The sequence below is a fragment of the Suillus bovinus genome (genome assembly GCF_016758785.1).
Source record: "Suillus bovinus strain UH-Sbo-P2 chromosome Unknown EDB93scaffold_97, whole genome shotgun sequence".
NCBI classification, from domain to species: domain Eukaryota; kingdom Fungi; phylum Basidiomycota; class Agaricomycetes; order Boletales; family Suillaceae; genus Suillus; species Suillus bovinus.
In genome coordinates this window covers 94,311-116,072 of record NW_024542153.1, presented here as the reverse complement: position 1 = coordinate 116,072, position 21,762 = coordinate 94,311, and the positions used below count along the sequence as shown (strand labels likewise).

At 47.2% G+C, this 21,762-nt stretch overlaps 8 protein-coding genes across 8 annotated transcripts; 3 read left to right on the top strand and 5 right to left on the bottom strand.

Annotated features, from left to right (window-relative positions):
• Positions 1-1,854: 1,854 nt before the first annotated feature.
• Positions 1,855-2,613, bottom strand: EDB93DRAFT_1340339 (uncharacterized protein; the record flags this gene model as incomplete). Its single annotated transcript, XM_041455449.1, has 3 exons — positions 2,501-2,613; positions 2,087-2,443; positions 1,855-2,052 (listed from the first exon to the last, which is right to left on the bottom strand). Coding segments are annotated over exons 2-3 (537 nt in total), but the record flags the coding sequence as incomplete, so codon positions are not given.
• Positions 2,614-6,915: 4,302 nt separating this feature from the next.
• Positions 6,916-8,300, bottom strand: EDB93DRAFT_1255613 (NAD(P)-binding protein; the record flags this gene model as incomplete). The annotated part of the gene is made up of 11 exons (XM_041453806.1): positions 6,916-7,138; positions 7,189-7,209; positions 7,262-7,313; positions 7,369-7,389; positions 7,445-7,575; positions 7,625-7,634; positions 7,688-7,862; positions 7,917-7,979; positions 8,029-8,138; positions 8,196-8,237; positions 8,288-8,300. 11 exons carry the CDS (start codon positions 8,298-8,300, stop codon positions 6,916-6,918), a joined length of 861 nt encoding a protein of 286 aa, XP_041302416.1.
• A 152-nt stretch (positions 8,301-8,452) lies between these two features.
• On the top strand, positions 8,453-11,536 carry EDB93DRAFT_945471 (uncharacterized protein). The gene is made up of 4 exons (XM_041458045.1): positions 8,453-8,518; positions 8,573-8,690; positions 8,742-11,342; positions 11,402-11,536. Exons 1-3 carry the CDS (start codon positions 8,502-8,504, stop codon positions 11,322-11,324), a joined length of 2,718 nt encoding a protein of 905 aa, XP_041302415.1. The 5' UTR covers positions 8,453-8,501; the 3' UTR covers positions 11,325-11,342; positions 11,402-11,536.
• Positions 11,537-11,568: 32 nt separating this feature from the next.
• Positions 11,569-12,448, bottom strand: EDB93DRAFT_1094466 (kinase-like domain-containing protein; the record flags this gene model as incomplete). The annotated part of the gene is made up of 5 exons (XM_041446594.1): positions 11,569-11,787; positions 11,832-12,056; positions 12,112-12,149; positions 12,199-12,229; positions 12,275-12,448. Coding segments are annotated over 5 exons (687 nt in total), but the record flags the coding sequence as incomplete, so codon positions are not given.
• EDB93DRAFT_945281 (uncharacterized protein) lies at positions 12,235-13,322 on the bottom strand. The gene is made up of 4 exons (XM_041458044.1): positions 13,272-13,322; positions 12,990-13,220; positions 12,512-12,938; positions 12,235-12,457 (listed from the first exon to the last, which is right to left on the bottom strand). Exons 2-3 carry the CDS (start codon positions 13,119-13,121, stop codon positions 12,576-12,578), a joined length of 495 nt encoding a protein of 164 aa, XP_041302413.1. The 5' UTR covers positions 13,122-13,220; positions 13,272-13,322; the 3' UTR covers positions 12,235-12,457; positions 12,512-12,575.
• Positions 13,323-14,883: 1,561 nt separating this feature from the next.
• EDB93DRAFT_1065641 (WD40-repeat-containing domain protein) lies at positions 14,884-15,643 on the top strand (the record flags this gene model as incomplete). The annotated part of the gene is made up of 2 exons (XM_041444893.1): positions 14,884-15,049; positions 15,459-15,643. Coding segments are annotated over 2 exons (351 nt in total), but the record flags the coding sequence as incomplete, so codon positions are not given.
• A 1,055-nt stretch (positions 15,644-16,698) lies between these two features.
• EDB93DRAFT_1178791 (kinase-like domain-containing protein) lies at positions 16,699-19,538 on the bottom strand. The gene is made up of 16 exons (XM_041450597.1): positions 19,244-19,538; positions 19,154-19,189; positions 19,007-19,100; positions 18,901-18,948; positions 18,657-18,848; positions 18,577-18,607; positions 18,484-18,521; positions 18,224-18,430; positions 17,844-18,176; positions 17,736-17,792; positions 17,492-17,683; positions 17,414-17,444; positions 17,324-17,361; positions 17,129-17,277; positions 17,034-17,073; positions 16,699-16,974 (listed from the first exon to the last, which is right to left on the bottom strand). Coding segments are annotated over exons 1-16 (1,716 nt in total). The 5' UTR covers positions 19,246-19,538; the 3' UTR covers positions 16,699-16,746.
• A 561-nt stretch (positions 19,539-20,099) lies between these two features.
• Positions 20,100-21,709, top strand: EDB93DRAFT_944718 (WD40-repeat-containing domain protein). Its single transcript, XM_041458043.1, has 3 exons — positions 20,100-20,196; positions 20,251-21,432; positions 21,490-21,709. Exon 2 carries the CDS (start codon positions 20,350-20,352, stop codon positions 21,346-21,348), a length of 999 nt encoding a protein of 332 aa, XP_041302410.1. The 5' UTR covers positions 20,100-20,196; positions 20,251-20,349; the 3' UTR covers positions 21,349-21,432; positions 21,490-21,709.
• Positions 21,710-21,762: the final 53 nt, after the last annotated feature.

Here is a 21,762-nt window from a genome sequence, read left to right as displayed (position 1 = left end):
GCTCTGCTGTTGCGAGTACAGGTGATGGGGTCATCATCTGCGTGATCTGCGGCGACTTTTCAGCAAGCACTTCAGATCTAGGATGAGCTTGAGCGGAGTGCTTAGACGACGAGTTTGGTGAGCGCAACTTCTGCGCATTAGGTGAGTCTCCATAGTGCTTATTGCAATGCTCAGACCTAACTCCATCATTGAGTTTGCAGAGGCTAAGTCATGGCGCGTCAGACAGGCTATCATAGAATATATCCCCCTTCTCAACTCTATTTCAACAACGATATGAAAACACGTGTCTCGTCACTCTCGTGCTGTCCCCTCCGAGTCAGGATGACTATGGCTCTGCTGTTGCGGGTACAGGTGATGAGGTCATCATTTGAGGTGACGAAATCTGCATCTGCGTGGTCTGCGGTCATTAGTTTCAGCAAGCGCTGACGGGTGACTTGGACTTGGACTTAGTAGTAGTACTGGTAGTACTACGTGTACCCCACTTATTGCGCTTACAAAACTTTTTCTGCTTTTTGAGCTTTTTTGAATGGTGCCAACTTGTGAACTCTGAATTTGCTTTCCAGAAAGTGCATTAAGTCGGAAAAGTAACACTCCGAGAGAATTTAAGAGACAAAAAGTGAGATAAGTAAGCGGTGGTTTTCCTGATGCACGACGACGCACGATATGGACTCCTTCTGCATCGTGTATTCGTCCGGATTTCTTGTCGAGATCGTGCGAGGGCGGTTTCAGCTGGCAGTGCACGATGTGGCACGCTCTCACACGTTCCCGCACTAACCGGTTTTCACTGGGAATGAATGCTCGGCGGGGAGACCACACAGGTTTCATGGAGTCATTTGCATAAGTAAGATGATTTTGTATGTAAAATACATTAATAGAATAAATCTCTTGATAAGCCTTATAACCTCTTTTGTCTGAGGCATAATGCCGTCTTCTGCTGCGACGACAAGGACAATCAAGTCTGTAATACTGGCACCACGCGAGCGCACTGCAGAAAAAGTAGCATGTCCGGGTGTGTCAAGAAATGTAATTGTACCACTAGAGGATCCCTTGACAGGGACCGATATGCTGCGTGATATCACCAGCCTCATTATCAGCAACAGACGCAGGGCGAAGGGTATCTAAAAAAGTGGTTTTACCGTGGTCAACGTGACCCATGATAGTAATGATAGGTGGGCGTGTTGGAAGAGTAGTTGGATCTCGATGTGGAGCACTGAACATTGCATGAGCACACAAACACATCAGACTTCTCAGACTACGTACGAGGGATATATGTCAAAGCAGCTTCATCATTGACGATAGGATTGCGGCCAAATTCTTCCGCGAGAAGGGCAGTGCAATCGGACGTCAATACTATAGTAAAGCATCAGTAACGGAGTGAAAAGGGAATGGAATGAACGGGACCATGATCATATGACGCCTCAGCCGCCATCCCTGCATTGATCATCTTGCGTTGAAGTAGTGCTGCAATCGTTGAGTCCAGGTAGCCCTCAATGGGCCCCTCATGAAGGCACGGTCCCGAGCTCTCTGAGAGATTACAAATTTCTTCCAATGCTTGAGCCCACACCGATGGCTTGGGACGGTAGAGCCATCCGGTCCTCTGATGTCTCTGTGAAGCCACCGCTGTTGCAGGCAAGTATTGGCAGGCCACATATCATGCCTTCGACTGGTCTAATTCAAAATGTTCGTTAGCTGTTGGAATGATTCATGCATGAAAGAAAGAAAAATACACTCACGAGCGACCCGAGGGATATCAGAATCTGATGCATCGATTGTTGAAATATAGGCTGCAATATTAATGCCAGGATAGACGACTGTCAACTGGTGTCTAAGTGAAGAGAAGTGCGACTTGCTTACTCGTGCAGTAAATTTTGGGTTGGCGAGAATCAGGTCAACCTGTGCTGGGTCTCTGGTAAATGTGAATTCTGTACGAGCGGTGGCACACCTACTCGTAGTCACTTCCCCTAGCCAATCCATTGGGAAGCGATAGATGTATTTCAGGATACTGACGTTCTTCCTCTGCAGGTCCTCTACATAAGCACCGTTTGCTAGAAGCTTGTCAGGAAAATGGCAGTAGAAAACGACGCACTTCCCGCACAACAGTCAGAGGAACGATATGCAAGTGGAGAGTTGATCGACTAAGAAGACTGTCGTATTGATGCGCTGACGTGCTCATGAGGTGCATTGTGAGATGTAGCTGTCTTGCATGTGCAAACATGATGTGAAACTTTCCCTGTATAGACCGAGGTAGCGGTGGAATTACATGACGGACGCATAATCTTCCTGTAAGAGAGCTGTATAATAGTAACGCGGTCATCAAACAAGTATTTCCTAACGTACCGTCTCTTGTCTCGTAGAAATAGTGGTGCTGGTCATGATGAGGTGTATATATGCACAAAGTGGCCCAGGGATTGTAAACCCAAGGCATCCAGCCGTTCGGCTCCTCCTACGTGTAACATGTCAGAGTGAGTTGAGCTCTATATTCAAATTTTCCATAACATACACACCGGTTCCCAACTCAGGGTGAATAAACGCAATGAGCAACTTTGAGCTCTTCGCAGTCACTCAAATTCAATGAGTGTTCGTGTGTTGACTGAGGCAATTAGGCTAATTGTGACGTACGTAGTAGTGACTATTTGTCACACTCGAGTCACCCGAACTTCGTCTTTTGACTTCGACTCTCAAGAACGCCTTAATCATTGCCTCATATTGGTGATTATATGATTCAACAGAGTACCCGAGGTTCGATTGCAATGTCAGTAATACTCTTGAATGCTCAACGTCCTAAGTCTTTGCTAAGATAGAGTGATGCTACAGAGCCACCGTTTCACAAAATCACAAACTAATCGAGGAAGCGCGTCGTTTGCATGTTCCTTGTCTCTTGTCTTTCGACTACACATCACGCTTACTCGATTATTGTCTCACCCACCCACCACCACTGTCTTGTTAAGTGCGCATGGTTTTCTCGTTCTCTGATTTCGTTTTTGTCGCATTCGTGTCAGAACACGCTGTTTATGTGACGCAAGAGTCCATGCATCACGCGATACGCAGAGCTGCAAGGTTCGTCAGAGTCAACAATAAATTCCTTCAAGATCTAGTCTTTGCTGAGACGAACACAGACATACGCGTCGGGGAAGCCGAATAAAACGAACCCTCCTCCCAAATACTGACGATGTACAACACAAAAGTAGGTTGCACCACCCTTGTGCGATGCGCCCATAAAATAGTAGATGAAGTGTCTTCTTGGAACATGCAAGATGATCCGTCATCTATTATTTTGTGGGCCAGTTCATTCTCTACAACGAGCGAAGTGTCTATTAACAGGCAGGAACCAGTCCGAATCAAGATTGCATTTGAAATATTCAGCCGACTGTAACTTGGTCAGACCGCCGCCCGCGCATAACAGTCACACCAAAAGGTGGATACTGAAATCTTAGTTTTCAGTATCAGCGACGGTATGTGTTTATGGGAACTCAGGCAAGCCGGCGTGCTCACACCAGCCAAAGATAATCAACATTGATTTGGCAGAATTTATCGTGCAACCGCTTGTATTGATTTTAATGGGTTTTGCAACTGACAGGGGTTCAGCTGGGTAAATTGAAGGTCGCAGATATGTAAAACAGTGTCTGATGGTGAGGCATACTTATCTAAATATACACGCAACAGTACTTAACTTTACGGGTCAAAAGGCTGCTGCGCATCCGAAGACGATGGTGAGACCTAGTGAGCGCGAGTAACCGCCAGAAATCCTGGGGACGGAAGAGAGTTATACGAAAGACGCACGCAAGGAACATTACTACACAGCCGATCGATAAAATTGCTTTAAGATGTCGGCAAAGCGGTCATCGGTATTTGGCACTGGCCCTTCCTCCTTAGCGATCTTCAACTTTGATGTCGGTTGAATACACCAGGTTTATTCTCTTGTGCAATAGGGGGAAATCGTACGCAAGTTGAGTAACTCGAATGTGTTTTATCAATTTGCGAGAAGGTTTTCTAATGCTATATCATTCTGGAGTCTGTCCGAGGCAGCCCGAAAATCCGTGCAGCAATAAGCATGTCAAACATCTGCATACCGTGTGATCAATTGTCCACTGAGAAAACGGAAAGATGACCCACCGTCACGAACACGACTTCTGATCCAATCAACAGAGGGTTAATGGCAGTACGTTATCTTGTTTGAACCGCTGAGGGGCTATTGATACAAGGCGTCAGGGGTAAGTCATGGAGCTGAATTCTGGATCCAAAGCGTGTGGACCATACTCACACCCAAGCCGCAAGTAAGGCCTGAGCAGCACACATCGCCTTCCGCGCTACTCGAGCCGCAAAGTCCGTTTTCATCTGCGCACTGTGCACTGACAGACATAGATGTTGTCAAAGCAGCAGCAACAGCGAGAAGGACTGAAAAACGCATGAGTGATTTAGAAAGTGTGGAGAGGATCCCGAATGATAAGGTCTGATGCTGACGATAGAGAGAGTCGATGGCTTGCTTATATATCCCAAAAATCGTGTTTTTGAGAAACACATGCTTGGAACTTCTATCAAAATGGTCGCAGCTGGCGGACTTTAGTATTGGTACAGGCAAAATCACATCATGATAGTCGGCGGATGAACAATCCAGCACATGTGAACTGGAGATATGATATGAGTTTACCACAATCTCTTGATCCACTTTGACGTAGTGATAGCTTACATTTACAGGAACGACTTAAGGGATGGTAGCCTGAGTGAAGCGGTATTAATGCCAATGGTAGTAGTAGGTCCGAGAGTTAGTAATTGGTAAACACAGGGTCAGATGCAAGTTGAGCGCAAAGGATATGGGGATACCTGAAGACTCTCGCGATACTTAGGATACATTATATGAACCCAACGAAAATAGCGTTGAGAATCCGGCCTGCCAGTGGCTTGGGGTGTTTAAAGTAGCTTGCAATTTTCAAACGATTTTCGAGTTTGAATCGTCTCATAAGTCACGTCCAGAATCGCCTTATAATGCAGTTCACTCATGCTTCCGAGTCTCCTGTCTTTACTTTAGACTTGCCGGTTGAACGCGCCTAGTTGCTGGTATCCAACAATTACTTCGGAAAAACAGAAGTATTTAGTAGTTACTTGGTTACCAGTCTTACTTCTCTAGATCTTGGTTGAGCTTAACAGCCTGAGATTATGCGTTTCACACCAGCCCGAACTCACTTAGCAATTCGGGAGGTAGTAACATACCACAATCGTCACCAACAATGATTGGGGATAGATACATATCATCCGTTTTGTCTTACAACCACCACGTAGGAACTTCGTGCACCACCCGAACCGAGCTTGCTCAACGAAATGTACTCTCCAATTTGTGCTTGAGAAGCCATTAATGCTTCGGCTTCAACCCAAATATCTTGTTCAAGTATTTTAATCTTTCATTTCAAGGACACGTCTGATGCTGCTGGATTGGCGCCCATAATCCAAATGGAAAGAATGCGCGGCGTTATAGCTGCCAGAGTCACCGCGGTTGTCAAATGCCTCGAACACGCTTACGTGTCTGTCTGTTCAGCAATGATTGATCCCCTTTTAGGCTTGCAGTGCAAAACATGTCATTTGATAGTATTCCACAACCAGCTCGGACTCGGAGGGAGGGGGTCGGTGATTGTCAAAATACATATTCTCAGGTCTTTCCTTGGACCATTTTGACTCGCACAGAACCTGATTGATGTCTTATATATTTTTCCAGGACGCTACATAGGCTCAATGGACCTTCCATATGGTTGCCTGTGATTCCAATTTTTGCAGTCCATCTTTTCAATCAAATTATTACGCAGGTCTCGAAAATTGTTCTGATCTACGCCGCTCTGAAACCGTCGACCTCGACCGTCCGGTAATCAATATGTGCGCTTTCCCCTCCCGAGTCAAAGGAATTTGATTATCAGAATATTATCGAACCACTCCCGCTTGACGATGGACCAAAGAATCTCATCTTGCAAGACACGCATTTCTTGCGACGCTTTCTCTCCCTGCTGATGTCCCAGATGACGCTCCAAACCCAGTTCTCATTCTTTATCCATACACCTTGCATGAATTCTTAGGCAACGCTTCTGGTGTCAGTACTTTATATATTTATGTAAAAGTCTATTCATGTTTGATACAAACTCTCAAAAGCTCGTAAGACAGTATAGAGCTCACGCATGAAGTTCATGGGTAACAAACGTATTCTCCTAGCTTGTCAAACCATCATGCCCTCGGCTAACTCGCAACATACTGGTGTAGCACCAATCCCCAAATAATGACAGCACATCAATGGACTGTGGCGGATGTGATCGTCACCATGGACAGACCTACTAGTTTGTCGTCCCTCATTTGATCTCGTTTTGCTCATGACGTTCTCAGTCTGATTATAGTGCTTTTACAACAATGATGGAAAGCGGTACTACGCTGGAGTATACAAGGCTTTTCGCATGGACAATTTAACCACAGGGGTATAATTTCAAATTGACAAAGGGTCCTTGAGGCAAAACAAAGCAAGCTCAAGGCCCAGGGATTCCATCGCCTTGGATCTGGGCGATTCCCCGAGCTGCCTGTTTCAAGACCGCGCGATACGATGCACTGCAGTCCGATACACGCAACACGAAGGGCACAAACAGCATACAAGTGTCCAGTTTTGTAGAGGTTCTTTCGGCCTGCTAGTCTCCTTGATAAGGGTTTGTATCGTCTAGGTCCAAGTCATGGTGATAGAAATAGCGCAAAATAATCTTGCTTCACCTCGATTGAAAGAGCCCTCCACTCTTCCGTTCTGACCGTTCCGTTTAATTTGGTTATGGACAACAAAGACTTTATAAATAACTAGTTTTGCACTACGGCTGTAACAAAAATATTGATTATGAGATTGCGCGGCAGGATGCGCAATTGAAGGTATACGAACGAAGCGTCTTGTGCAGTGATAAATCAGAGTTTAACCTTCGGTGCAATTCCTTGACTTGACAATGTTGCGCCACCGTCCAGAAGAATATGTGCGCCCGTAACATGCGCACTGGCAGGAGACGCAAGGAAGAGTGCAAGACCAGCTAGGTCCGAAGGACGGCCAACACGACCCATGGGTTGTCGTGATGTGAGCTTTTCCTCGCCTACGTTCTTGAATCCAAAGGCTGTCATCTTCGTGGGGAATATCCTGTCGAGGGAATTAGCTGTAATTCAAGTGACAACGTGTTAGGTATATACCCAGGGCAGATTGCGTTAACACTGCGGACGGAGAAATCAGGACTAGACATTATCAACTGGAGTTTCTACATACGTGATCTTCTGGGGTCCCAACTTAACAGCCAGTATTGATGTCAGATGATTCACTGCGAAGAATTTTAGCGTAGCTCTACACAACCTCGTCGACAGATATTTTCTTACCTGCGGCCTTACTGATACCGTCTTAAAGAGAACAGATATCATCAGGCTTATCACGTCGCATAACAAGATGACGCACAACTCCATGTCCCATGTCCATCTACACTTAACGGACTTTCCACAAAAGGCCTCACACTCGCAGTTGATGAAATGTTAATCACGCGGCCGGGATCGAATGCGCTCGCATCCTTTGCAAGCCATGATGATAGTCTACCAGCTCGTGAGTTTTTAAAACATTACGTACGGAAATAATGCTTACCCGGATGTCACTTGGTATATCAAAACTCAATAATAAGCAGCCGAAACACAAGGCTTCACTCACAGTAAAACAAGCTTTTCACGTTCACGGCCATGACATTATCCCACCCCTTGTCTTCTGGAACGTTTTCGAAAGACGCTCCCCACGAGACGCCTGAATTATTCACGAGGATGTGTAATTTCTTCGCGGGCTCTCGGACCTCTAGAGCGGATATCAGAGCGTCTGTGCCAGTTTTCGACTTGGTATTGTGAGTGAATACCACATGTTGATAGTTTTCTGGGACGCTACATACGCTGAGGTTTGCTACGATGTAGTCTGCGGATCCAGGACCTTTGACATTAGGCTCAGCCACTGTCTATGGGTTGTTGGAACTTTGACTGCGCTTGGGAAACTGATGCACGCACCTCCTTCAATTGGGATTCCTTCCTAGCCGCAATATAGACCTTTGCACCATTTTGTACGAGTGCTGAGGCAATAGTCTTGCCAATACCAGTACCGCCCCCTGTAACGAGGGCTAGTGTAACGATGCTTAGTGATTCATTATAGAACGTGGCACTGCCATGATACGTACCGATCTTGCCCTTCACATTGAACAGCGACTGTACAGAAAGATCTGGAATACAATGAGCGCTCAAAATCAGAACTTCGAGAAAAAATGAGTACCGGGTGTGGTCATGTTGTTTGTGAGACCTGAGATAAACGGAACCGATCCAAATCCATGAGAGGAGAACCCAGACCTCGTGGTACAGTCAGGGATATTTGGAGGGCGTGACGTGACATCATCCGCGTGATTTCGACGCGTCACTTATGAGACGCGTCTGCTTCCATCGTTCACCCTTCACAGTGCTACTACATATGCATATACTGGACAGCAAACATGTCCCCAGTAAAAGGGTCTGTACTTTTATCTGCATAATTAATATTTCTGACCTGTCATATTTCTCCTAGTTCTCGTACGGGCTTCACCGCAGACGAGGACACGCTCCTCATGAAATACATTGCAACATATAACCCTACCAAGAAAAACAGAAGCGGAAACGTTTTGTACAAGCGCCTTGTGCAAAACGCGAGTTTCTATCATGTTCATCTTGTGAAACAAGTCCTAACGCTGATATAGGCTGATAACAAATGGAACTGGTCCAAGACACACTCGTGGCAGTCCTGGCAGACCAGATACAGGAACAATATGGACGAATTTGATAGGAGGATATTGAAGTATCAGAAGAAGAAAGGAATCAACCCGGAGGAGCAATCGGGGAAGGAGCCTCAGTTTACGCCATCCGATGAAGAAGAAGCTGCGAGGGACCGCTCGAAAGAGACCAGCAAAGGGAAAAAGCGGGCTGGTGGCCGAGACATTTCTGAGCAGCGGAAAGCCAAGCGATCTAAGCTGGAGAAAGACCAGCAATATGCCGGGAGTAGTCGCTCGCCCTTGACCAAGACCGATGAGACACGTCAAATTCCCCCCGTTGGACCAAGCGACCAAGCTCGTAGTGCTTCCCCTAACCAGGAACCACCAGAAACTGTGTACGACGTGCCTCCGCCTTCCCCAAAACCAGCAAACACGTTCAATATTCCTTCGCTCCCTTCTCGTTCGGATACCTTGCCTGTTCTGTCATCCGAACCCAATTCTCCTGTCGGGACCCTGCCACCAATCTCGTCCCAGCTCCCACCAAGTTCTCAGCCTATTGCATCATCTTCGCAGCAGGTAGTTACCCCAAAGCCGCCGCCAGTGCCCAAACGAGTCTTGAAGCACAAGTCCGTTTCTTCCATCTTCGGTTCACTCTCGCCAACAGATGATCGTTCTACTCCTTTGAAGACCAGAATTCTCCCCAAAGTGGTAGAAGGACACTTTACAACGGCGCTCACCGATCGGTTGGGTCATGTGCGTCCAGGTAGTCGTTCTGAGGAGAAACAGCCGATGGTTTGGCCTCCCGTTCGAGGCAAGAAGGGCAAGGAGAAAGAGGTAGTACAAGGACCGGCTGCATTGATTCCTTCAGCGGTTCAGGAACGCGATGGCCATCTCGTCAACGGGGTCGATTCTCAGACATCACAAACAGCTGTAGTGTCTCCAAAGCGTGAGCCAGAATCTCAACGACCTCCAGCTCCTCTTCCACCACATTGTATAGAATCTGAACACCACCCCTTCAGTCAAGTCCCACTTCCTTCCCCTCCTCATCCTCCACATAATTACAAAGGTGCAGATGCAGCCGAATCTCCTCTGAAGCATCGCTCGACGAACAGGGTAGGTCACCTCGTTAAGGGTTCATGGGATAAAAAGCAAGACAACATTATCGGCCAAGCATCGGTTATGGCCCAACCTACGGCCGGGCCTTCAAAACTAACTACTACTGCCAGGTCTTCGGGTCTCACATCCTCTGCTGAACTACCGCATGAACAGCCAGTCGCTCCGGCGACACACGCTCAACGTCTGCTCAATCGTGCTCAAAAGCGACATCGGAGAGAGACAGTTGGTGGTTATGACCTACCGCGCATGGACCTTCGCACTCTATCAGCAGTATCAACTTCCCGAATCCCCCGTTCTAGAGCCAGTAGCTCGGTATCTCACTTACCTCACCGTCACTCTCTCCCTGTCCATCCCACATCATCAGCCGTCCCAGCCGACCTCTCCGGCTACATTGTCACGCCCGGGCCTACGATTCCACCAGTTCCACTTGCGCTCATAACCCCCGTTGACCTACCCGTGTCTGCCTCTGTCGGATTCAGATCCGTGATATCAGGCATGGGTGCCGCGTATGGATACTCACCAAATGTCGTGCTCGAGGTTTACAAGCGCGTTGGAAGCTTGGAAGAGACTGAGATGTATGTAAGGGGCATGCGCGATGCTTCCGAGAGCTGGATTGAAGCGAGACTCGAGCAGAGAGAGCGGGAAGCGCGTGAAGCTAGGAAAGCCTCGAATGAGAGGGAGAGCAGAGAGAGCGATAATGACGATGGCGAACCGCCCCACAGCTCTCGTCATCGACCATCCTTGCAGCAAGCTTTACTTGAGCGACGGTTGCCGAATGGGCTGCGGGTATGGCATGAACCTGAATCATACCAGTTGGAATATGAACCTCTACCTAAGAAACAAGCGGCGCTGAAGAAGCGGGCGTCGATGGGCGAAGGTGGCAGTATGGATGCCAACTGGAGGGCGAGTGTGGTTGGGCGTCACAGAACTAACCAGGCAGAAGACGAGGTAGCAAGGGCTGCTGTCGACAGTAGTGAAGGGGGTGATGATGAAGCCGCCTCGGAAGAGGAGGAGGAGGAGGAAGAAGAAGAGGAAGAAGAAGAAGAAGAAGAAGAAGAGAGCGTAGCGGAGAAGCTGTTCCCCGAATCTTCATCAGAGGACCTTCAGGATCAAGATGAGCCCGAGCATGCGTCCGATAATGCAGAGCAGTTCAATGGGGATGTCCGACATCACGAGTTTTCACTCCGAGAACCTCCTCGTGCCATGCGTGTCAAGCGCGAAAGCCAGACGCCACCCCCACTTTACGGGTCGCATGGGGATTCAGCGAATGGGGAAGAGGTATTGAATGGTGCTCTGTCGGACGTTCGTCACACGCGCTCAGTATCTCTGCCCTGGAACGCGGATGAGGGTAAAATACTTCTTTCCGGGGATTGGCAGGTGCGCGAGGTGCTTGGGAGGCGATTGGGCAAACAAGGCATAAGAAAAAAGATTACGCAGCTGCTGCGACAGCATTGAAGTTCACTGCATAAGCATGTACGCAGTATTTTTTTTGTAACGAAGCAATGCAGGAATTCACTGATATGATGACTCAGACTGTTGAACGGTGGAAGCGGTTGGTTGCCGTGACTTCTCCGTATGCTAAGTACTCGTCTGTGAATTCATCAGATTATAGGAGTACATGATACATATGAAGGTATTGAAAACGTTTGCATGGGAACTCTTTTATGGATCAATCTCAAAGTCAACCCTAATATTGTGGTCATCTTTGCGCAGGAGCTATTTTTCGCAACCGCAGCAAGACGTCACTGATCTTTGGACGTGAACTTGGCTTTTGATCCCAGCACTCCTCAATCAAGCTCCAATATCGAGTATCAATAGTGTCAGGTCTTGAAGGCCTTTGGCCACTCTTTGCACGAAGTATAGCGCTCATTCCACTTGTACGCCCCGTCATATTCCACGAGTGGGATCCGGTAAAAATCTGAGGAAAATGAGAAGCAAAGCAAGACTAGCGGCAGGCCTCACCAGATACATGAGCCATGCAAAAGAGTACACGTCGCTTGGGATGGTTGGATTCTGCTGCTCCACACCATCGGTGGAGTCGGAGAGTAACTCTGGGGCCGCCCAGGCTAGTGCTCCTATCTTTACATCGGTATATGTGACCGACAAATTGTTAAAGCCGCCTAATATAACGGAGAGGCCAAAATCAGTCAGTACGGCCCTTTCGTCGTCGTCGATCAGAACGTTCAACTTTAGAAAAAAAAAGACGTTATCAAAATGTCTTAGATAGATAAGTGAGGCTTACTGGAGTGAGGTCTCCATGAACCACAGGATGTTTATGAACTGTCCGTGTCTTAGACATTTCTGAAGTTCAACGGGAACTCAGACATACGATATGCCAGCCCTTCAGCAATATCTTCCACCTGTTAAATATAGTTAGGATCATCGAAGAGAAGAGGAGAACCTACCCAAAGAAGGCGTTTTGATAAAGGTACGTCAATCCTTGTACGCAAGTACACATCCAGTGATCCATTCTTCATCCATAGGGAGACCATGCCTTCGAAACGACCGAAGCCTGTCGTAGTGCCCAACAACGAAACTATGTTCATGTGAGATAGCCTTCTCCAAGCTGCAAGTTCGCGCCTCAAATTCTGCGAATCGATACTTTAACATACGAACATCTGCTGGTGGACTTCTGTGACTACCTTCTTTACTTCATCTATTTGTGAAGCCTCGATGTGCATAACCTTAACGGCAACCTATTCTTCATCAGGCCGGTGACATACGCCAATGCAAAAAAGTAACCTTGACTCGGCCCCCAGTCTTTCTGTTCAAGATGGCTTCGTAGACAGATCCATAGCCTCCGCTAGCAAAGGGATGATTATCTCTCTTTTCGATCTGTCCAGTAAGATCAGGAATGCCGATGGATACGAGGTAATCCTTGATCTTTTTCAAGACGTCCGATGCAGATGGTCGCTTTTTTGGAAGAAGTGACAAACATGGTTCTATAAGCGCCCATTGCTCATCATCGACTATCGAACCCTTGGGTCGTGATGGTGTCACGCGCTTCCGAAGCTGATCAGAGATTTCCACGGATGTTGCATCATTCCAAGGCATGCATACTGTAAAGACCTGGAGGAAGAGGTTCTTAGTTCAATGCTGGGAGGCGGTATTCAATCTTACGTAAAACATGATACAGCCGAGGGAGTATACGTCGCTTTTAAAAAGAGTCTTGGGAAGATGTTGGAATATCGCATCGTCTTTCGGAACGAACCATTCTGGACCTGCGAACCGAATTGCGGGCTTGGGCGGCATCTGAGACTGAGGACATGTGGCATCCCTTGAGGAAAGCCTCACTGACTGGCGGAAACCAGAAAGACAAGCGCTATGTCGCTCAGTAATGAGTACGTTGTCCTGTAAGGAAGATTGAGTACATGTTCAAAACTACGATGATTAAAATCATACACTCTCTAGGTTGCCGTGAACCACGAAGTTTAGATGAACTTTTGCACCTCACTACTCGCTTCAGTTGTTTCATAACTTAAAAGACAACGTACGATGTTCAAGACCAGAGGAAATCTCGTGCAACTAAAAAGGAGGGTTTTAGAGTACAAGTCTGCTGTCTGAAAAGAACTCACAAGAGTTGCCTTGGTAGCTGTTCCAAGGCCCGCTTTACGAGTATGAATGAAGGAAGTGAGAGTGCCGTCTGGCATCCATGGTATGACCAGAGAATGAGACGTTTTGTCCTTTTTAAAGCCCAGGAATGGAACTATGTTGTTGTGACGAAGAAGGTTTGATGATAGCAACTGTAATTCCGGATGAATTGTCTTGATGATGAGAGCAATCGCATTGAGTCTCTGAGACATATGCCAGTACTGAGTACACTGACCTCTGAGTATTTTTCGCGTGGATCACCCGACATGGACTTGTACGACTTAACTGCCACCTAAAGCACATAAATTGACCAATTGTCGCACAAGACAAAGTCAACCTACTAGCTTTCCGCTGTCTTTAAGATTGCATTGGTTCACCTCAGTATATGGCGTAGAAATACATTGTCCTTTGGTGGGTAATATTCGACTTGTAAGATTATAAGTCTCGGAACTAAAGGCATTACAATCAGCGATGTTTTTGCAACTTAGAAAATGGACGCCAGGGGCGCCCAGGGCGCACATAGTGGTCCTGTGGATCAGATACATAAGCCAGTGATCTTTCCAATGGTACTCTAATCAGGGTTACCCACATTTGCTGGCGTGCAGATACGAGTATTGAATCCTGAAAGTTAGACCTATCTGATAGTACAATGCAAAGAGCGCGAAGGAATGTGGAAGAACACGAATCACATTGAAGTTCATAGGCGCACGCACTTCTGAGTGATACGTACTTCTCAGTCACATGCACTGCTGAATTTTGGAATACACGTTCTGGAAGGGCCCTATCAGAACTTTCAAACTAGTTCCAAACGAGCAAGTAGATCGTACACATGACAGACCCGAATAGGAATCTAAGCGCTTGGTGGAATAGGCCGATCCTTTGACAAGACACTGGACAGTGTGTCAAACAAAAATAACGCTATGCCCGGCTGCGATACGACTGTGATTCCTTGGGTCCACTGGCACCACTCTTAAATACGCAGCTTAGTACACAGTATTAGTTTCTCTGCACTTGGTCCCAACGCTATAATTAAGACCCACCTGACAACAGCACCGTCGCCTGACTTTCATCTCTTTGTGAGTGCCCACTGCCACCTAAATCAATGATTTACTGTGACGGTGCAGGATAATCGGGGTCGAAGATACCATCAGCTGACACGAATCGCTCACTAGCACAGGCTGTGGCACCTCAATCGAATCCTAGAGCTCCCTGACGTTCCAATTGAATGTCTTCAAGTTCTCAGGCCAACAAGCTCGTGCCAGAAAAACTTGTCATCAAGGTCAATGACGACAAGCAAAGGGTGCTGGCTATTGCATATCTCTTCAGAGACCAACACGTCATCGTCTGTTCCCACGACGGTTGTCTCCAAGTCATAGAAGCAAAAACTCGCAAACGTCTCTGGCAGGATACACAGAAAAAATAAATTTGTGCAATCGACGTAGCACCAGATGGTGAGCGCGTTGCGACTGGCAGCAAGGATGGAAAAATTCGGGTTTGGAGGTGGAATGGAAAAACTGCGAAGATGATGGCCGAATCAAAGAATCATACTGCTGCAGCAAATTGCGTATGCTGGAGTCCACATGATGGTGGTGCTTACATCGCTAGTGGCTTTGATGATGGCAGCGTAGCAGTCTGGCCAGTATCATCGGAGCTCAAGGACCCCATGAGTACTCATGATACCCGCCTCCGGTACATACATACAATCAACTACTCACATGACGGCACACAACTCCTTATTAGCGGTTATGACCGCGAAATCTCGAGATTGACGATCAACGAGAAAGCACAGGAGGTCCAGCTGGATGAAGTCATCAAAATTTGCGACAATCCTAACCACGTATCGAGTGCAACATGGGCTATGACTACAGATGGGCATGCAATTGTCGCTGGCTTAAAAGACGGGAAGATTATGACACTTGAACTTCCGGAAGGTCGGCCGCTAGAGCTTGAGGGACCGGGTCACTCTGACCTTGTCAGCGCCCTCAGTTCTGTTTCCAGACCAAACGCGTATGCTTGCAAGCGCCTCTTATGACTCTACCCTCCGCTTTTGGGATCTCAGCACCAAGCGAACAATTGGCCAACCACTCCTACATTCCGCGGATCTCACCTGTGCAGCGCTCGCAACCAATGGGAATTCAGCAGCTACCGGTACTTCCGACGGCGAGGTCTACCTTTGGGATATAGCAGACTTTGTCTCTAGTGCAATGCCAACAGGGGATGAAAATGTGGGTACTCACATAAGATTCCATCCACTTATCATTCACTGACACCACGTCACGATCAGGGTCGTGATGGAGACGCGACTGCTAAGCCTGCCTTTAACTTTGACGTATGTGATGTTCGCGTAGATAGTCCATGAGCGCTGGCTTACAAGCATACCACAATCTACAGCCTGACTCGCACATCCCTACCCGCCAACCGATTATTGTAACCCGACGGCCATCACCGTCCCTCAACGCTCCAAATCGTGCAAAAACAATATACGATGGTTTCTTTGTAAGCGGCACAGTCGCTAGTTGTCTCCGGTCATAAATAATCTCTGAACTGCAGGACGACATGCCTCCTACAGTCGTAAATGATCCCACTCCAAGTGTTAGCAGGCGATTTTCTGTACCTGTTAAAGTTGCTGCGTCACGTATGCGGTCCCGTATGCGACAGGTTTGTCATGCTATCCCTTTCCCGCTAAATTTACTACTGAAATGACTCGATTTGTAGGTGGTGCACCGAACACAACCCGAAAGGTCCCTGGCGACCGGCATTCAAGAAGAAAGACGAAACCAACATAGGCAGCAGTATCAAGTAGCCAGTGACATTCTGCCTGCCACATCCGAACAGCAATTAGGGGCGCCAAATGAACCGATGATACAGGACGCTATTCTTGTGAAACGTACCCGCTGGGTCAACGCCTTGTTGCGCATGGGGTGCATACCCCAATACCCCGAGCCGGCGGATTGACTTGAAAGGTACTTTGCAGTGTGTACTGAGTGTGGCTTCCGAAGTTTCATGTTGAATGGTTTTACTTTCAATTTAGCTCCTACTAGAGACAATCGCACCGCATTATGGCAGGAGGATATAATCGTTATAGAAGCCAAGCCTATTTACAAAGGCTGCGCTGCTTGCGGCTTATGATCACTAATTGGGACGTCTTTCTTCGCAGGGCTGCAGAGTTGGGTCACTGGGAGGCGGCACCGCCAGGTTATGTATAGATTTAATTTGTAATGTATACCTAGGTACAGATGAAATTTGATATATAAATTTGTTCCAAAGATTCAGACCCATTTTGCGTTCAGTCAGAAGTTTCAAGCTCAAGTTCCTTTCGCAGAAATATACAAGCCTCTTCAGCGGATGGGCGAGAAGAGGTCCCGTGTTCCAAATTAAATGGTCCCCAGCACCGTTGGATAAATTCCCAATGTTCTTGAGATACGTCATTGCCTCGGACTGTGCAGGGTGGTTTTCCTTGATGAAAGGCGGTATTCGCTGATTCAGGCGCAAAGGGAAGTTTGCCAGAGATGACCTAAAAAGGTGTGATCGATATCAAACGACTGCAGACACCATAGCTGACATAGAGCATACATAATTCATAATGGAACCAAAGGAATACATATCGCTGTGTCTAGAGAGAGAAAATGGGTGAGGTCCATTTATAGACGATATGAGATTGCTCTTACATAGATGGTTTAAACGGGAGTTGATTTAGTTCGGGTGCCATCCACATTACAGCCTCAGTGGCGGAGTAACTCCCAGTAAATTCCATTCGGCAAGACAGGCCAAAATCAGCGACTACCGCGCGTCCGTTAACATCCACGAGGATGTTGTTCTGTCCACCCATTAGTCGAGGCGCCTCTACGGAGTGTTATACACACATTTGTCAAATCTCCATGCACAACGCGTTGGGAATGAACTGCATTTTTTGTGATCAAAAATGAGGCAAATGATGAATACATAGCGCGCACGATAACGAAGGCCAGTGGCGACGTCGCAGAGCTGGAAATCGATTAAAACATTGAAATAGCTATCAACCTATAACATACCAATTTTAACTTCTGTCGCAGTTCCATCGTCGGATACCTGCTGAGGTACACTGATAGTGTGCCATTCTCCATCCAGGGGCAAACCAAAGCGTCACAACCAGAAACCATGTAAATACCTCGTGCGACTCCGAGTAGAGGTAGGATGTTTTCCTGCATAAGTCTTGCCCAGATGTCGATTTCACGCAAGTACCCCTGACACAAGACACCATGAATTGACTGAGAGCACAAGGGTGAGATATCGAACCTTCCACAATTTTCGAGCTGGAATATTGCCTCGGAGTCGAATTGACTTGAGAGCTACCTGGATATAGATCATTTATATATCTTCTTATCTTATAAAGAATCAGCTGGCCTGTATGGTGTTCCCGTCCCTCTTCAGCGTGCACTTTCTTATGTCTGCAAAACTTCCTCCGTCAGTGGGAAAGAGAGGGATGTCGTAGAGAATATTTGTCAGGTCATCTGGAGATATATTGACTTTACTAGGCTTGTACTGATCGAGAAATTCAAGGATTTGTGTTGCGGATGGTCGATCACGCGGTATGAAAGAGCAACAGCGTGTGATGAAGTTCCACAGGGAATCATCAATACCGTCACCCCCTGGACGTGACGGCATACGACGCTGTCGAAGTTCGTTAATAATGTCGCCCGATTTTGAACCATGCCACGGCAAACATCCTGAGAAAACCTGAATACAAGCTTCAGAATAGTCAATATTTGCAAGCACACACTCACGTGGAATAAGATACAGCCGAGTGAGTATATATCGCTGTTGATGATAGGCAAGGAGTTCCCGCCTACTTTATGGATGAGGCATTCAGGAGCAGCAAATCGCACTCCACCAGGCTCAGGCTTTCTTGAGAGCTTACTGGTATTAAGGTCGGTTGACAAGGAGAAACCGGTCAGATATGCTCGATTTTCTGGGCCTATGAGAACATTTTTCTGGAAACATGTTGAGAAATTTTCATGATGGTGAATGGATATTAACAACGAACACTCTCTAAGTTACCATGAATCACATGTGACTTGTGAACTGCAAACATTCAAGGAGTTAGCGTGAGGGCCCATTATGATGGAATATTACTAACGATAAGTGACTCCAGAGGCGATGTCACGAGCCTAGCGAATTATGTTATCGTTTGACGAGTAAGTTATCTACTTGATTTACCAGGGACAACTTGAGTGATGCCTCGATTCCTGCTCCGTGGTACGCGATATAGCAATGGAGGTCTCCGCTTGGCATCCAAGGGAACACTAACGAAGGGAAGCTGCCATCTTTGAATTCTTCAGTGGTACCTAACAACCGGGTGATATTTGGGTGATTGAGTTTGATGCGCAAGTTTATTTCTCTCATGTTTCGCTGAAGCGTCATAAAAATAAGCAGTTACGCGAGGAAATTAAAAAGTACTAACATTGTAGTACTCTTTATGCCATCCAAATCGGACGGACTTCACTGCGACCTGCGGAATAAGGGTAGATTAAAGCTGAGCTCATCCTCCGGTGAAGTCAACTACGAACGAGAGTGCTTTCGCAGCCGGTCGTCAGTATGCACTTGTATACATCACTGTAATCTCCGGATGTGCTCAATATCGGATTAATAACATCAGTAGCACTAGGTTGGGTGTAAGTCAGGACGTTTATACCATATATTTGTGTGGTGCTGACGGTATTTTCAAGTTTGGTTTGGGATGCACTGAGTTCCTTCGAAGAGCTGTGAGGGCGTCGTTCAACAAATGACATGTGCCTCTTACTCACATTTCGTGTAAAGCTGCAATAGTTGTGGTTGTGGGATGGGTGACTACCAAGGTCAGCTAGCGGGCGGCAGGAGAGAGAGACATAGAGAGAGGGGGAGAGAATTTTCTAATTTATATATCGCAACAAACAATAGAAACTGTCACTGTGCGGTGTTCTGTGAGCTGTCCGGGAAATAGTGTATGGGAAAGGGGGGAAAGCCAGGGTTCCTTATTGATGATGAGCGGAAGGTAAGAGTTGCCCACAAATATCGATTTTTCTGCGGCGCCTCTGCAGATTAGCGCACAGCATGAGCCGCTGGAAGTAGACTAGCGCACTACCCCACGTCATTACGATATATTATTTAATATTTATTCTCATACGTAAACTGGTAATTAAAATTAATATGTACGTTATTCAGGGCCGCTGGTCGGTATCACGGTTCTCTCTCGGTTTTCACTATACTTGATGTTTTCTGATCAGTATGTTTCTGTCTTTCTGTCTTTCTTTCAAAGTGCCTTCCAATCATCTCTGAAATACTATCTCTCTACATGTAGGAGGCGGCAGTATGGATACGAAACAAAAATAGCTGATTTGGTAAGTGCTCGGCATTTCCTCCCGACGCACACAGCCTCATGGACCCTGCCAAGTGAGCAGCCTTACGAGAACGCCGAAGTTCGATAAAGAAGCCCTCCTCTGAATGGGCTACGGTGTCTGCCAGTAGCCGTGACGAGGCTGGGGTAGCATCTAGACATGTCAACTCAGCCCCCCGGTGCACAGCTAGGCGGCTGCTGTGTAACTTGGGCTGGGGGAGGAAACTACATAAAATGTGCCAGCACGTATAGCAAGGTTCCATTGCATCCGTTTCTTAGCCTTTCTACCTGCGGACCGTGACAGTAGCCTATCCAGAGAATCTGCAACACTTCACATCTTGTGTTGATTGTGCTGCTCTAGCTCGAATCACGTTCTCTAATTTAGTGAGTACTAGCCTCTCGTGTCTCTTCATGAAATCGTAACAAGCTGTTACATAGTTTCCCGTCGAAACTGTCAACCACCGAGTCTCTTGAATCTTTTGGCCTTCGACTTACCTCGCCCTACTTGCCGTAGCGAATATTTATTTTTGTGTCATCATGCTTTCTATTTCGGCTCAGCCTCATACCCAGAAACCAACATGTCTCGATTACAAGGAAATGCACTCCGCGACAATCTCATGCCTCGATTTTCTAGACGAAGATCGATGCATCATCACCTGCTCTGAAGATGGTTCCATCCGAGTTCGGAAGGTGGATACAGGTAAATTTGTGGGTGACCCTTGGGTAGATATAGGAAGCGGGGCTATCCACGCCATGGCAGTATCACCAGATTACTCGCAGGTCGTAACTGGCAGCCAAGATGGCAGGATACGCCTGTGGACTGTGGCCACCGGGAAAATGGCCGGAAGATGGAAGCAAGCTCACAGCCTCACGATATTGTCTGTCTGCTGGAGTCCGGATGGGTTGCACGTCGCCAGCGGGTCTGAAGACGGAACTGCGATCATCTGGGATACCAAGCAGGGCGATATTATGGGACGTCCTATCAGAACTAACCACCGACATGTGTACGCAGTACGCTATTCACCTGACGGTGCGATGCTCTTGACGAGCGGATACAACAACACAATCACTTTTTGGGATGTCAGGAAAAGAGTGGCGCTCAGCTTTGTAGAAGCATGCCATTTATCTCAGCAGGTGCATTGCATCACGTGGACTTCATATGATAGAATTTTCCTCGGATGTAGTAATGAAATCGTGCAGGCGACAGCTAATACCCAAGGGAAAGTCGCCCGTTTAGGCAGAAGTACCGGTCCTATCTGCGCCATTGCCTTATCTCAAGACGGGCTTTTCTTGGCCGCCGCTTCTCTCGATAATACCATCTCCCTATGGAATCCAACAACCAACAAGTCGATCGGTCGGCCTTTGGGTCATCCTAATGGCTTGAGGTGCGCGGCTCTCGCAAGAAACAGCAGACTGCTCGCCACCAGTGGTGTCAACAGGAATGTGTATATCTGGGATCTTCAGGTAAGCTGTCAAGTTACAATATCCCCCAATGCGATCATTGGCGCACTCATGTTCATCACTTGTTGCATGTAGGGCGTATCGCAAAGACCATGGTATAAGCGTTGCATAGCGCGGTGGAGTTCGTTATTCAGAACTGTTGGCCAAGTCGTTGGAAAGGTCTGTCGCATAATTCACCTCGTAATTTAGTCAAGCTGTGACCCAGCTTACCACTAGGCATTTAGTCGTCTGAAACCATTTCCGCGCACGCCTGCCGCTGGAGTGAGGCATGGTGCGCGAGAAGACTCTTTGCAGGCCCGTCAAAGTAGTCCGCTTGGAAAACAGGAAAGTGCAGTGCACCAGCCTGTCAGGGTAAAAGACAATGTTTGGTTTCGTTTTTGGCTGCGGGTTGGCTGTTTGTCTTCCGCCGGGATGGACGATTAGATATTTTCGCTTTGTTTTATCCTATATCGTCATGGGATGGACTATTAGATATTTTCGCTTTGTTCT